Here is a 16,601-nt window from a genome sequence, read left to right as displayed (position 1 = left end):
CCAACTGAGGCCAAACAAGATGGTGCTTGGCCGACTTGTTCCATGTCTCCTATGGTAAACAAGTGTCCTTTTTCCAGTCTAGTTAGTGCCACATTGTTCACATCTTTGTACTTTCGTTGGTGATTTTGCCCCCAGTGTCACGCTGCAGAATGTGGCCATCTGTGTTCCTAACCCAAGAAGGCAGATTGTACCTTACGGAGAGAATATATGTGTTAGGTGCATTTTATTCAGGCGTGAGTTATAGTGCTGTTGGCTGTAAGCTAAGTGGTAGTGAATCAAAAGCACATATTAAATAAGGTGTCTTTAAACAGAAGTACACATAAAACAAGGTTATATATTGATTGGTTGATGAAAATGTTGTGACCAAAGGCGGGTAGTTTCCTAAGCTTGTGTTCCCCCCAGCAGTGTGATAACCCTGGATTCTCTCTGGAAGCAGAGGTTCAGTATTTGTTAATTCAGTGTTCATGGTAACTTCACACAACATAATTACCATGGCTAATGAGAATCAATTGTATTTATATGAAGCCGTGAACACAATGCTTCCGTGGGGAAATATTGCAAATAAGCTTGTGGCTGAGGACACATCTTCACTTTTTTGGAGCATGGTTCATAATTTTTTGGTGACTTCAGTTAGCCACGGATCACAAGAATATAAACAGTTATCTGAGAATTGTCCATTTTTCACACACGTTCGTATTCTAATCTATCTTATGCATCTTGCTGAAATACTGAATTTTCTTGCTTTGATTTTCTTTAACTTTTACATTTGCATGTATCTATGCATTTTCTGTATTTCCCAATAGCTGTATAAAATCATTTGTGGAAAGAGACATGAACTAAATAAGTAAGTGACACCCTCGGGCAGCTGCCCAAGCTGATAATCATCCCATGCATTAGAATGCCCTTCAGAAAACCAAATTTGTATTTCTGAGACTTGTTGAAATGTTCATGGCCGATGTGCCCTGAAAACTGTGAATTAGAATGTATAGGGCAACACAGTCTTACAACAAACAGCCTGACTGTCATGTTTCAACCTCTACGTCGTGTCCAGAAATTCACAAAGTGCCAAGGTGGCGTGCCTCCTGTACTGACAACCAGAAATGTTGATCTGTGTGTATTTATATTTATGCAGTGTGAGTGTGCATACATGCGTGTGTACCTACATATGTGCTTACTTCTGGTGGGTTTACATATGATGAAAATGAATGAAATCTACTATTTTTTTAAGACATTTTGCATGTTCCCACCCCCTTTTGCTTGTTTGCATCTAGTGTGGGCGATTTCTTTGGGACCTTTCTGCTCTCTCCAGACTTTCCATATAAAGATTAAAACTGCTTTGTCTTCTTTTTGCTTATTTATTTCTCTTATATTAGCTTTAAACATCCCTCGCCCTAGCCTGTCTCTGAACAGGTGGACCATATGAGTGGAAGATCACAGATAAATGAGTGCAGTCCACTTCTGACCCAGGCTAGTGCTGCATTTTACCTGGTGTATGTCTTCGTGGGGATGTTTCCTTATTCTAGCAGTTGAAGAAAGTAGGAGAAATCTATGCTTAAGATGTTGGCCCAAACAACTACGGAAGAGAGCAGAGCTCACTAGTCGATGTAAATGCTGAACTAATAACGAGGCATATCTCCTGAGTCCTTTGCTGTCAACAACTAAATGCCACATTTTCAAAGTTGGAGGAAAAAATCTTTAATCTAATTGTTACTGAAACCATAAAGAGAGACAGCACCCGAGCGGAATACAACGCTGAAATCCAATGCTGTTAGAATAATGCCTTCCATTTATTTTTTTAAGGACCTAAATTCTCCTTTTAAGAAAGAGCTTAAAATCCTATTTAGAGATCGTTCATAACCTTTATTATGATATCATTATAGGAATGACAAGATTGATTCTCTTTGTCCATGACTAGGCAATTGTTTCTCTTTTATCTTCCACTCAAAGATATAAACTAATAGAATTTATTGTAGCATCATATTTCTACTTGTAATTTCAAGGAATAGTAAGAATATATGTGGGCGCATAAATTCTCTTGGGGGCACCCAAAATAAACTTCAGTCTTAAAATGAGAGTGATGGAAATTGAAATACTTTTTTGGATTAGCCTAAATTACCACCATAAACAAATGCATAGTAAATCCTTTTACGTGTAGTCCAACAATGGTTTTTGTTGGGCTTTGTCACTAAGTGCATGTTTATAAGGGCAACCAAAAATATAATGTCTGCTTTACTTTAAATGACTGTGTATTAAAAATTACACCTCTTTATAAATGTGATTTTTAAATATAAAACAAACTTGTGGATGATGAAGAGGGAAAATATTCATTGATGATAATATATTAAGGCGCTATAGCTTTTATGTTGCCTTTTATGAGTTTCAAAAGCATTTGGACAGCTGAAGAAAAATATAGAGCTTTTTCATGGTTAGGGTCTTTGAATTTGCAAATATGTCTTTGGATTTGCAAATATCACCTAGTGAGAAGTAAAATCCTTCAAATCATCTTTTCCAGCCAAATACTGTCATATAATATTTATTTTTAGAAACTTAATCCTGAATAAGACTGGGAAACGTAGAAAATGTTGAGATGTAGAGAATATTATGCTTTATTTTCTCCTTCACTAAAAATAGTTCTTTTCTTATAACAACTGCGATTCCATTACTATCCAAATCATCAGGGAGGTTTCCTTTGCATCTGGGATTTTGAGACTCAATTGCAAGATTAGTTATTTGGTTTTTTTTCCCCTACATATTTAAATAATACTTCAAACTTTACATCTCATCAAATTGAATTTATATTGCTAAGCCAGCATGCAGAAAACTGTCAACCTGTCTACATAATTTAAAATTTCCAAAAGAAAATAATGTCACCGTGTAGTAAAAACGCAGTCGAATGCTAGACAAACTGTTACACTGTCAGGTGAGAGAGTCATCAGGTTTTCTCTTGTGTATTTGTCTTACTTCGAAATACCTGTGATGTGTCATCACAACTTAAGCCCCAATGTTGCATAATGGACAGACAAAGCGCTATTGAATGTGTTGAAACGTTGCCTTCTTTTAATTAAAAAAAATTGTTAAAAAATTGGTGTTTGTAATAGTGATTTGATATAAACCAAATCTTTGTTATAACCTCTGGACCTTTTAGGTGCACAATAAATAAATGGGCTGGCACAATGGGTTAGATACAGAATGCTGGGATTGCTCTGGGCACATGTTGGCTCCTCACTGTGATGCTCTTGCTCCCTGGCCCCATACCTCCTGAGCCTCCCCAAGCCCCCTGAGCCTCCCCAGCCCTCCCCTGAGCCTCCCAGCCCTCCCCTGAGCCTGCCAGCCCTCCTCCTGAGCCTCCCCTGCCCTCCCCCTGAGGCTCCCCAGCCTTCCTCTGAGCCTCCCCAGCCCTCCCCTGAGCCTCCCCAGACCTCCTCCTGAGCCTTCCCATGCCGCATGGAGCATCCCCAGCCCACTGGCCTGTGGTCCCAGCTCTCCCACTTTCTCCTCCTTCCCCTTCATACCTGTGTTGTGCCCTTGGCTTCGGGACTTCAGGGTCCCTCCCCACAACCAGTCTAGTCCAGGACTGTATGTCCCCTCAGTGGGTAGATGGTAGCCATGGACATACTAGTTCCAAAATCTGCCCACACCTACTGTTGAAGTCTTTGTGTTTCCTTTTTGTTTTTGTTTTGATTCTTTTTGACTTTTTAAATCAGTCCTGCAACACAATTATTTTCTTTTTAAATTTCATAATTTAAAAACGGAAATATACGTAAGAAGAGATGATTTTTTCTAAGAAAGCACAATATCTTTTAGGACAGGGTTTACATTTAAAAAGATAGAAAAATGTCAGTTTAGAAGTCTTTCAGTCACATTTTCCCTGAGCCATCCCCATGTGTCCGTGTTCTCATATGTGCTGCTCAGACCATCACCTTTCTCTTCTTTGTGTTCTGTTGGACCTGCTGGAAGTCAGAGTTTCCTTTTAGACCCTCCTGCCAGGAAGTCTGACTTTGTAAATGCCCACGACTTTGTATCGATGGCTTGTTTCTTTAATCTTATTTGTATTATTTTTTTCTCAATCAGAAGTTGCAAAATACTGTGGTTGTTGTACCTCATGCATATATTTTGTTGGGCCCAGTTAATTCAGAGTTTAAGTCTTTAAAATCTATGGCCAACCTTAGAACCAAGATGCTTCTTTTTAACATTAGAGTATCTCCTACAAGACTGTGTTCCATTAGGACAAGACTTTGCTGGGGCTAAGCAGCAGCCACCACTTCATAGAAAATATATGCCTCTCAGCTGGGCCTCGAGAGCATCAGGCTGGCTCCACTCATTCACATTATTTGGGGGACCCCCGTAGAGGTTTGGATTTGTACCCCCCTGAAAACAGGAGTCAATGAGACGACTCTTTCTTTTTCAATCTCTTTCAATTTCTCCATGAAAAAAATCACATTTAAAACTTAACATAGCATATCTCTAAAAATCAAAAAAAAAGAGAGAAGAGAAAAGAAAAAAGAAAAGAAAAGAAAAAAGAAAAGAAAAAAAAGAAAAGAAAAGAAAAGCCTCTGCTCCATAGAGGCAGAGAGGTTACGTTTATTGGCAAAAATCCATTTATTCGTGGTTCAATGCAGCGATTAAGGAAGAAAAGTGTAAGATGCAAGCACAACCAGAAAAGGCACTTTATTCTGTTGTGAGACAGGGAACGCTTTGTCAGGGATGGGTTAGGAGAAGGCGATCCCTAACTGGAAATGCAACTAATGAGTGGGATTCCAGCTAAAGCTTGAGGACTGGAACCCTGGATGTAGGAAAACTCTGCAGTGAATGACCGACCTTCACATTAGAGAAAATAAAAGTGATGCTCTGGTGGAGAGCAACAATGAATAAAGCTAGATATGCAGGGCAAATGCCGCATCACGGGCTGGTATGCTGTGTTAAGTTTTAATTTTAATCCAAAATGGAGAGACCTGGCCATCTCGCCTGCACCTACCGCTCAGTGGCCTTGTGCAAAGGGAGAAGGAACTCCCAGCCCTCTCCCTCCTCTGACAGGCAGGCTACCTCTGGCTCCAGCATCTCTTCCTAAGACTTCCAGCAGCATATCATTTCATTGATCTCTCTGAAATGCTCTTTGATTTTAAAATAAAGACGCTCACTTCCTCATACAGTTTTTTTTTTTTTTCCTCATACAGTTTAAATTCTAGCTTGTCAATAACTTAATGCATCAGGATTTTTTTTTATTTTATTATTTTTTTAAGGAGGAACAGTAGGTGCATTTTCTCCACAGGGGCTAAGATGCTAATGGTCATAAATTGGTCCAAATGGGCCTCACACCGAGTTAGGGCCTTCTATTTTTTACCCAAAGCTAAGGCCACAGTGATGGAAATTTCGGCCTTTACGGGAATGCCTATGTCAGCTTTGCAAGGATTCTTTTGAAACGCTTCTGTGATCCTCACCCACACTTTTATCTGCACTTGGTCTTGAAACCTACTTGAGGTTCCAGCAACCCAAGTGAGGGAGGAATGAGGTGAAAGTTACTGGAAAGGTCTACTGCTACCAGCTGGGGCGAGGGCCAGCTCTTGAAAGAAGCAGTCGGCAGTGTCCAACCGAAGTATCCTTGGAGGTATAGCACAGTAGGCTCCACCACTCCCAGTTTCCAAGAAGGTCCAACCCAATGGGTGGGCTTGCACTCATGGCTGTATCTTTCTGGTTGCTTATGGCTACTTGGCATATGACCTGTTAATTCTTCTAGTCTACTGTTACTTATTTTTTCTTTAGACACATGCCATTTCCCTAGTCTTGCTATCATTGCTCCCTTGGGTCGTTGCAGCCTCCTAACTGGTCTCCTTAGCTTGAGTTTTGCCCTCTGAACTAACACCCCTAATTCCTTCTCTATAACATACCCAAAGTGATCTTCCTCCCAACTCCTGTCCCCGCCCCCCCCCCCAAAAAAAAAGAGAGAGAGAGAGAGAGCGCTGTGGACCTGCTTTCTTCCTTTGTGTCACAAAAGGCTGGGCTTGTGCTGGAACACTTCTGGTGTGCTGTTGATGAAATGGGAGGTGACAGTTTTTATTTTATTTTATTTTCAGCTCACTCCAGTTGGCACCACGATATTCACCGGATTTTCGGGAGACAATGGAGCTACGGACATAGATGATGGCCCAAACGGACAGATAGAATATGTTATCCAATACAATCCAGATGATCCGGTATGTCAACACTACTTGCAACGTGACATTCCCACGAGGAATGAAAATAGTGATTACTTCAGCTGATACTTCCCGTGTTATTCAATGTTCAGCTCCTCAAGCCCCATTAGTAGTGGTCATTCAGCTGTTATGAATTATCTCAAAACTATAGTCTCTCAACCACTTGTGTTATATTTTTTATTTATTTATTTATTTATTTATTTATTTATTTATTTAAATTATTTTTTTTATTTACTTATTCATGAGCAACACACAGAAAGAGGCAGAGACACAGGTAGAGGGAGAGGCAGGCTCCCTGCAGGGACCTGATGTGAGACTCGATCCCAGGACCCCAGGATTACACCCTGAGTCAAAGGCAGATGCTCAACCACTGAACCACCCAAGCGCCTCTCCACGGTGTTCTGATATAAAAGTTCAGTACTTATTAAAATTCTCAAAATATTCAGGGAACAAAAAAAAAAAAAAAAAAAGGAAAAAAAGAAAATCCCACGGGCATAGCAGGGTCTAAGGAAGAGTTGGAGGTGTTTCGGTTGGCTTATTTGTCTGCCCCCCACCACATGTGTCTCCATATGCTTGTAGGCAGAGGCTGGGAGACACAGAGATGGGGAAGTAAGAGGGTGGGACAGGAGAGGGACCATAAGGAGGAAGAGTCGCACAGAAAATCTAGTGGAAAAGAGTAAAGAAGGAGCAGAAGACAAAAAGACAAGAGAAATACTTTTCCTTAAGAGCAGAAACGACAGCCGACTGCGCCTTTCATTTCTGCACCAGTTGCCTTCTATACTATGTAGGTATGTAGGTTTTTTTAAAAGAATTAATTGCATGTGCACGCCGTGTTTCTAGCTTACATTTTGTGAAGGTCATTTCCTAATGTTTACTCTTCATGCTGTAAAAACTGAAATGCCCAGCAAGTATAGGACAGCTGGGCCATGAGTTTTGGGGAACTATTTATTGCATTGCATTAAAAACAATCCTATCCAAGGTTTAGGCGTCACAAGAGACAAAAATGCATTCCTTAGGAACGATCTTCTAGAAGTTTGTGAAGTTGAAATTTCCTGTCACCTGTGCAATAGAATGTGTCCCCCTTTCAAAAATTTGTGGGCTTAGCATAAAACATCATATGTACCTTTTACGGCCTATCGATTGCATAAGCCAATCAGCCACATGCAGTGTCCAAATTACAGAAGAAGAAAAGTGTACTCTAGCAAGCTAGCACTTCTGTGGAATAAATAAAGACTTGCTCTGGGAATGTCCCTAATTGTGATGAAGCAAAAGAATAAGACAACATGAGAGCAACTAATTTAGGGTGTATCAGGAGAGAAAGCATTAACCCAGCCACGTCCTTACAGAGAGCACCCACCTTCAGCCATCACGGACATTTAACATAAAAACCTCGGTTACCTACTGATGTTTGTACCTGTCACTGTTCAAATGCTAGTAACTCTGCTTCTATGACAAGCACCATGCTATTCGTCTGCTACTTTCTTAATTTCAAAAGAAAATTGTGTAGACGACAAACATATTTAATCTGAAAATGTGGCCTCCTCTGGCTTTTGCAGCCACAATTACGGTTTCTTTCAAATTAGTCCCACCGTGGATGGAATGATAACAGCAGAGATGGGTTGGTTCTACTTAAAAATCTCAGGATGTTTTGTTCATTTTGTGTGTTTGTTTTCCAACTGATGCAACATTATTCATTAGCAGAAATCCCAGATTAACCAACTCGAGTTTCATTCCACCCACAGATATTTTGTTTGGCCACAAATTCGAGAATGTATTTTATTTATTTATTTATTTATTTATTTATTTATTTATTTATTTACTTACTTATTTATTTATTTATTTATGTATTTATTTATTTGAGAGAGAGAGAGAGAGAGAGAGCATGAGCAGAAGGGGCAGAGAGAGAGAGGGAGCATCTCAAGCAGACTCCCCACCGACTGTGGAGCCCCACGTGCACCGCTATCCCACGACTCTGACATCATGACCTGAGCCAAAATCAAGAGTCAGAAGCTTAACCAACTGAACCACCCAGATGCCTTCAGCCATCAATTAATTTAAATCATTTTTGAGACAATATCTAAAAATTAGGAAATTTCACATGCAGACCTAGATTTCCCTTCTCTCCTAAGAAATAAAAATATGACAACTTGGGTCCCAATTTCCAAATAAACCTGTCCAGTGTTTTTGTTTTTGTTTTGTTTTCCCAGTGAATATAATCCTCAGGTCTAAATGCTCCACATTTGTAGAGATTCCATATCTTTGCTGGTATTTTCCATGGTCTCACTTGCAGTGAGCATATTATTCACATCCTTGAGCACACACATAGTTAAAATAGCTGATTTAAAAATCCTTATCTGCTTATCCTAACATTGGTCTTCCCTGATCTTTCCATCTGAAAAGAGATCTCACTGATGGGTCAAGTTGTTTTGAACTCCCTCCTGGACACTGGGAATGCTCTGTTGCATAGAGACTTCCTTCTCTTATATTCCTCTGAGAAGATTTGTCCATACGTTTGTTTTTAATTTACCAGAGAACACTGTTGGACTTGAATTAGAAGCTCTTGGGTGCAGCTCGCATCTCAATTCTGTGTAGATTGAACAGGTGCACCTGTTCTAGTCGGCCTCATGCAGGTGTGGTCTAGAGGTCACACACACCTTGGACACAGTTTATACGTGGCATTTGTGTTCTTCCTTCCTGAGGTCTCTTTCTAGTTCACCACCCCCCTTCCATCAGCATTGGTTGTCCCAAAATCTATGCTCTGATTCTTCTTCAAGCCAGATAGACTTTCTTTTAAAAAAAATTATTTATTTATTCATGAGAGATACAAAGAGAGAGAGAGAAAGGCAGAGACACACGCAGAGGGAGAAGCAGGCTCCATGCAGGGAGCCCAATGTGGGACTCGATCCCGAGACCCCAAGATCATGCCCCGAGCCGAAGGCAGGCACCAAACCACTGAGACACCCACGGATCCCCACAGATAGACTTTCTATCAGAATTTTAACTGCCCCTCCGGGCACTAAGTACAGTAAAACAACAAACTCACTCACGTTGTCTCTTCTATCAAGTGTGTGATATTTCCCAGAATATGTCTACTTTGGTTATCTCTCTAGGGATGTCTAGTATTCTTTTATTTTTTTTTAATTTTGTCCAGAGTTTATAGGTGTTATTTGTGGAAAGGCCAAGTTAGGTAGGAGATAATCAACCACATAAAAGATCAATTAATTCCCAATATGTTTCTTTCTTTGATGTATCTTTAGAAGACTAGCACGCATACTCATTTATGCTTCTGAGCCATTCTACTTTTCCTGAATATGGGGCATCGGCGACAATGATATAATTATTTCAAAGTTTTAACAGCAACAGAACAGCATACATTCATGTGATCGATGGCTGTGGATCTGCAGTGCTGAGCTATCTGCTTGTTTGCCCCTGGCGCTGGTTTATAACCAGAAACACTGAAATTTCAAATCTATGTCAGGAAGGGAGAGTTTGGAGAAACTATTGAAACGTTGTCTATTCATCTGTGTATTTTTTTTAAAAACAGGGTAACCTTCTAATAAGAACATATGTGAGTATACCCTCATGTCTGTGGAGTATACCCTCATGTCTGTGTGTTCCTATATATCAGAGAAATAAAAATATAACATCCCCTGAAATTATTATGGTTGAAGACTCACAGACATAGTAGATATCGATTACCATTACTATACACCACCACTGATCCTTGAGATAAGTTTCAGGGGTCAGCATGATATGTTAGGTATCTATTACAGTATAACAAGCCATCATTAATATAGTGTCTTAAAACAGTGCACACTGATTTTTGCAGCTTCTGTGACTTAAGAGTCTAGACTCAGCTTGGCAGAGCTCGCTGCTTAGGCTCTCACAAGGTTGCAATCGATATGTAGACAGATTAGTTCTCTTATGGAGGCTCAACTGAGGAAGAACTTCCTTCCAAGTAAACTCAGACTGCTGTCAGAATTCACTTCTTTATGATTTTAAGACCAGGAGGTCTTAGCTTCTAGCTGACCATTGGCTAGAAGCTGCTCCCAATTTTGAATGTTGTATAAACAGATCTGCTTTGAAAGTTTTTTTTTTTTTTTTTTTTTTTTTTTTTTTTTTAACAAACTTACACAAAATAGAGGGGATGAAGTTTCTATTCTGGTCTTTTTTTTTTTTAAGATTTTATTTTGTTTATTCATATGAGACCCACAGAGGCAAAGATATAGGCAGAGGGATAAGCTCCCCTGTGGGGAGCCCAATGCGGGACTCGATCCCAGGATCCCGACATCACAACCTGAGCTGAAGGCAGATGCTCAACTACTGAGCCACTGAGGCTTCCCTATTCTGGTCTTAATGCAGAGTAAATTGAAGATAGTCACTTGTATTATTAGCATCTTTGTTACCCTACTGGTATTTTCTTTATAATATGGATGGACATTTGTACTAGATGTGACATTAAGAAGAAACACACATTTTTACTATTTGAAATCATAAAATTTTAATTACCAATGTTGCAAACTCATCACTAAAACAAAGCACTTTCATTTAACCCATGAGCAGAATCAGAATAGTTAAAATTGAGCTTTCTTTTCTTTTTTCCCCTTTTCTTTTCTTTTGCCATCATTTTCATTGAATTTTATCTAAAATAAACCCAGAATGAGTTTAGGGATGAATAGATGCTGAACTGATTGGCCAGATTTAAAGCAAAAGCATTTATTTTTCTGGCTTCCAAAATAGTCTGGTTCTTCCTGTCTTTGGAGATATGCCAGGAATGCACTTTTTTTCCTTTTTTTTTTTTTTTTTTTTTAATTGGAAGAATGACCTGCTCTGGGTAATGAAGTATGAGCTCACTGAACAAAGTACAATTCACCATTCCCCTTCATCCCCTTCCCCAATCTTCCTTCCCTGACACCAATGTTGAAAATGGATATTATATAGAAATCACAAATTGCCATGTTTGAACTCTTTGGTGCAAACAAATGGTGGTAGCAGAGAGGATTTCCAAATACCTGAACTTTGATTTAGAAGTATCCCAGGGCTATTGAGAGGTAACCCTAAAATCACATGAGATATTGTCACAGTTGGTTATTATCAGATGACTCTGGTGGAACCCACTGATCAACATGGAAAGGTTTTTTTTTTTTTTTTTTTTTTTTTTTTTTTTATGAGCATATTGGGGCGCTTGGATAATTCAGTCGGTTAAGCGTCCAAATCTTGGTTTGGGGTCCTGGGATGAAGTGCCCATTGGCTCTGTGCTCAGCAGAAAGTCTGCTGGAGATTCCCTGCCTCTGCCCCTTCCCCCATTCTCTCTCTCAAATAAATAAATCTTTAAAAAAAGAAATGAGAGGGATCCCTGGGTGGCGCAGCGGTTTGGCGCCTGCCTTTGGCCCAGGGTGCGATCCTGGAGACCCGGAATCGAATCCCACATCGGGCTCCTGGTGCATGGAGCTTGCTTCTCCCTCTGCCTGTGTCTCTGCCTCTCTCTCTCTCTCTGTGACTATCATAAATAAATAAAAATTAAAAAAAAAAAAAAGAAATGAGAGTCTTAAATCTGAAGCCCACAGGCAGTATTCCGTTTTCAGATGGTAAGCATGCTCTCTGTGACTTTCAAAGGGACTAAAGCTGCAACACCGCATCTTCTAATTCATATTGTATTCGAAGGAATTGACTCTCCCTTTCCCTGTTTTCAGACATCCAATGACACCTTCGAAATTCCCCTCATGTTGACTGGAAATGTAGTGTTAAGGAAGAGGCTCAACTATGAAGACAAGACTCGGTACTTTGTCATCATCCAAGCTAATGTGAGTATTCAATTTTCCTAGCTTCCCTCTTGGGAACTTATGAAGTAAGCCCTCACCCACACTATAGAAGTGCTCTGAGAGTGGTTGGTGTGATGGCCTCCACTGGGTGGGGAGAGGTGGGTGGGGGCTGCCCACAGCAGAATTTAGATATTATATTCTTCTAGATGGGGAAGGGGATGGAATGGGGCAGGGGGATTGTTTCTACACACTGTTTGCTTCATTCAGAATCATACCCACTCTTCAATAATTTGCCTTCGGCTCACACCAAAGTGTTTCTCAAAGTGGGATGCCTGTAACATCAGCAGGAGAATCACTTTGGGAATATATTAAACCCGCAGATTCCCGGACCCAGCCTCAGATCCTCTGAATAAACATTTCAAAGGGTACAAATGGAGTACCTGCATTTTTATTAACTGCCCAAGAGATTACAGAGTACACTAAAGGAAGAGAAAAACTGTCCAGTTGGCAACCTTTTCCCCCATGGCTGTGATCTCTTGAATAGTTGCTCACTAGGCATCAGCTACTGTGACCGTAACCTGGTTGTGTGCACAGCAGGAAAATCAGTTGCTTACATAAGGCAGACTTTTATTACTTTTTAAATAAAATCCTTAGATTTATGCAGATCAAGGATTGGTTTGACTACTCAAGTACCTCACCAAGGACTCTGGTTACTTGTCTCCTTAGGCACTGTGCCCGTTTCCTGAAATTTGGTTATTTTTCCAATGTCTTATTTGTCAGATGCTAGTCAATACTACAGCCGTAGCATCACAACTGCATTTCAAGGCTGAGTGTAAGCAGGTGGAAAGGAAGCAAAACTAGGACTCTTCTCATGTTAGTCTATTCCTCCTTTGTCTGCAAGGAAACTCTTTCCAAGTCCTCTCTCACCCAACTTCAATTCAGCGTCTTGGTGTCCAGCAGATATAAAAAAAGTGACATCTACCGGGGAGAGCATCTCAGAGCTCCTCAAAACCCTGAAATCTTCTTTAAAATATTATTTCTGGGCGGGGGGTGGGGGAGAATGGGTGATGGGTACTGAGGGGGGCACTTGACGGGATGAGCACTGGGTGTTATTCTGTATGTTGGCAAATTGAACACCAATAAAAAATAAATTTATTATTAAAAAAATAAAATATTATATCAAAAAAAAATAATATAAAATATTATTTCCATGAAAATGAAAATGAGAAGAAAGAATACAGTTTCCCTTGCCTGACTTAGAATCTCTCATAAAATGTAAGGAAAAGTACGACTGTTGTGGAATATATTTGAAAACTAGTTTTTATGATGCTTTTTTAAATGAGGTATTTAAAAAAAAAGAAGGAATGCAAGCTAAAACATCTGAGTTGCTATTCCATTTAAATTATTTATAAAGACATCTGGAACAATTTGTATGCAATTTGCTAGACTGCCCATAACTGACGGAGGGAGTGTTAAATTTTTAGCATTTCAGGGATAAAATTAAAATTATGAAATAGAAGCCTATGCATGAATCATCGAAAGGAAGGAATGGAATTGGCAAGAAATTAAAGAAAAGGTTAATTTATCTATAACAATTTTTATAAATTTGAATCATACAGTATACAATGTGAATGTTAAATACAGGAGATTATAAGCTTTTTTGTGTTTTTAAAAACTTTCAGAGATATATTCTTCTAGTGGTTTTAGAATATACCAAAATTAGGATGAATTATAATTTATTCAACTATACTTTCCATTTTTTGTTTTGTTTTGTTTTGATTTTTTTTGGCATAGGATGATATCTACCCTCATGACCCTCCGAAGAGGCAGTGGGTGCAATTTTGTGGCAAAAGCATTCATTCTAGAACGACATTGTCTGGATTTAAATGTCAGTGCTGCCATTGACTAGCTGTGTGACCTTGGGCATATGCTGTACATCAGTTTCCTACCTAGTAAAATGAGGATATTAATAAAACATCCCACACAGAGTTCTTGTGAAGATTAGCCAACTAGCAACCACAAATACACTTAAGACGAATGCTTGAAATATATTCTCGTATCATTACAGTATTCTTTAAGGTCCTTATGTACTGGCACTTTATTGTCTAAAAATGGATGGTTTAGGGGCATCTGGGTGGATCAGTCCATTTAGCCTTGGACTCTTGATTTGGTCTCAGGTTGTGATCTCAGGGTCCTGGGATCGAGCCCCATGTCAGGCTCTGAGCCCAGGGGAGGCTCATTGAGATTCTCTCCCTTCCTTGGCCTCCCCCTCCCTTCATACTCTCCATCTCTCAAATAAATAAATGGATAAAATCTTTTTTAAAAATTGATAATTTAAAAATGGAATTACTATGAGAAAAATTATGCATGGCTATGCATGTATAGGCATAGATTTTTAATTTTAGTAAATTGCCCCATATCATTTTCAAAAGTATGACAACACATCACGCTCCCACAAATGGTGAAGAATCACTTGTTGCCTCTACATCGTAGACACATAATTTACTTAAAACAGTGTGTTGTTGGAACTGAAAAGCTGGCTCATATTTGCTTGAAGACCGATTATGAGTCTGTTCCCAGCTCCGAATTCAGTGACCTCATCTTTGTGACCTAGTGGTGTAGTACCTAGAGTTTGGAAAGTGACAAATGCTACAAACCAGGGCTGCTTCTCTCAGAGAGATGGTTCAGAGATGGACAAAGATCGGTGGGCTTTCCTTCTGTTGAAATTTCCAATATAAGTCTGTACCACAAATTCCAATTTTGACATATTACCCTAAATCACAAGGAATCAACCTCATCTATTTATTCATAGATATTATTCAAAACCAGCTCTCCTTTGTATTAGTGTTATCCTGAGGGAAATACTAAGATTCTTAGATCCTCAAGAGTCCTTGATTAATTGTCAGAAAGAAGAAGTTTACATTTAATTTAGAATCATAGCCAGAGTAATTTCTAGGTTGCCTTATCAATAACAGGGCAAATTTTAATATTTTCTGAAATATCAAAAATATACATAAGGGACACTAGTTGTCTTTTGTAACAAGATATTATAATTCCTAAAAATATTATTTATTTCTTATCTGTCTTTTCTCATCATGCTATGAATATTCAAAACCTTATGTAAACATTCTAATTATATGGGCTTGGATATAATAAAATCACTTTGTGTACTTTTAGAGATGAATTTATGTAAACAACTTTTCAAACCTAGCCCTCACTCTGACCTTCCCTCACATCTACTTCCTACAGATTGTGGAGGAAGCGCTAAGTTGTACACCTCCTGTTTTTAGTTCTGCCGATTTCTTGGGCGTGTTCTGGGGAATAGGAGTGAAATAGGAAGATGGTCCTTGACGCCTAACAAATATAAACTGTTCAGTCATGAAGACATATAAGCATGTGAAGATGCAAAAAAAAAAAAAAGAAAAGAAAAAAGAAAATTAAAAAAAAAAGCATGTGAAGATGCAAACTATTATGCTATTCTTTTTTGTTTTTTCCTATTATGCTATTCTATCTGCTAGTATGTGTGTAACAATTAAGGAAAATTAGGTAAATGCCTCAAACAACAACAACAACAACAACAAACATTTTCAAGAAAAAAAAATTCTAAAATTATTTAGGTCTACACAGGCTTGTTGCTTTTTTTTTCTCTTTTGAATAAAGGAATCTAACAGAATCAAATTCCTCCAGGATAAGTTCTAAATTTCTAGTCAGTGAAAGTCCATCTATCATCGGTGAACGGAAGCAAAACGAAGACCTCTGTGGTCTTAGGTACCTGAGTTAGGGTCAGAAAACTCAGGGCAACTCTAATTATGTTGCAATTTTTTTTTCTTTCTCTCCTGCAAATACCTGATAAGGTAATGAAAGAGTCTTTAATGTATGTATCTATGAGTCAGTCTGGTAGGTGCTTCTAGCCTTTTTTTATTTTTATTTTTTTTAAGCTACAAACCACTTGAATAGTGAATACATAAATGTAGGAAGTCTCTGTTCTGAGGCTCCTATGGCTCAACAGGAAATCAGAATCCGCATGCTTGTTCTATACTCACTTTAAAACCGAGATGCATACAATTTCATAATATTTGGTAGAGTCCACACCATTCCTGGCCCCACTCGGACAACCAATATTTAACTTAAATACACTTCTAAATAGGGAGCAGATCCTGAATGTGTTAGAAATCAGCATTCATCTCGTTCGATCAAGGAATAGTGGGCAATTAATCTATTTTACAGCAAGAAAGGCTTCGGTTAGGATAAAGGGATCGAAGCCCTTATCATCTGGCAGTGATGTTTCCATGCCTTCACGTGATCGTGATTTAAATATTTGCAGTTTTATAAAAATGTGTTTTGTAAACAAGTGCGGGTTACGACAATGAATGAATGATCTGAGCCAGGGATGAAAGAAAGTAAATATCCTTAAAGTTCCACGTGCTTAAAAAGAAATTAGTTCTTCCTTGCCATGTATTGATAGAAATTTCTACTTATTTAAATAATTAAATATTAAATAATTCATTCAAAGATAGTGGGTGTCTCTGGTCTGCCAGCCATCATGTTACAGTACGACTCCCAAGGGTTGGATATTGTGTTCCCATCATCTGGGGCCAGAGGATTGGAGGCTTTGAATAAAGATGCTAAGGATCCAGGGACCGAGTCA

The 16,601-nt window shown here is 39.0% G+C and overlaps 1 protein-coding gene across 1 annotated transcript in view; it reads left to right on the top strand.

Moving 5' to 3' along the window:
• PCDH15 (protocadherin related 15) overlaps positions 1 to 16,601 on the top strand; it is an 876,905-nt gene that overhangs the window by 404,466 nt on the left and 455,838 nt on the right. The window contains exons 6-7 of the mRNA XM_072803740.1: positions 6,072 to 6,191; positions 11,885 to 11,995. Of these exons, the coding sequence (XP_072659841.1) occupies positions 6,072 to 6,191; positions 11,885 to 11,995 (231 nt within the window). The remainder of the gene's footprint in view (positions 1 to 6,071; positions 6,192 to 11,884; positions 11,996 to 16,601) is intronic.

The sequence above is a fragment of the Canis lupus genome, chromosome 27 (genome assembly GCF_048164855.1).
Source record: "Canis lupus baileyi chromosome 27, mCanLup2.hap1, whole genome shotgun sequence".
NCBI classification, from domain to species: domain Eukaryota; kingdom Metazoa; phylum Chordata; class Mammalia; order Carnivora; family Canidae; genus Canis; species Canis lupus.
Note: the sequence above shows the minus strand (reverse complement) of the source record. Positions and strands in the feature narration are given on the sequence as shown.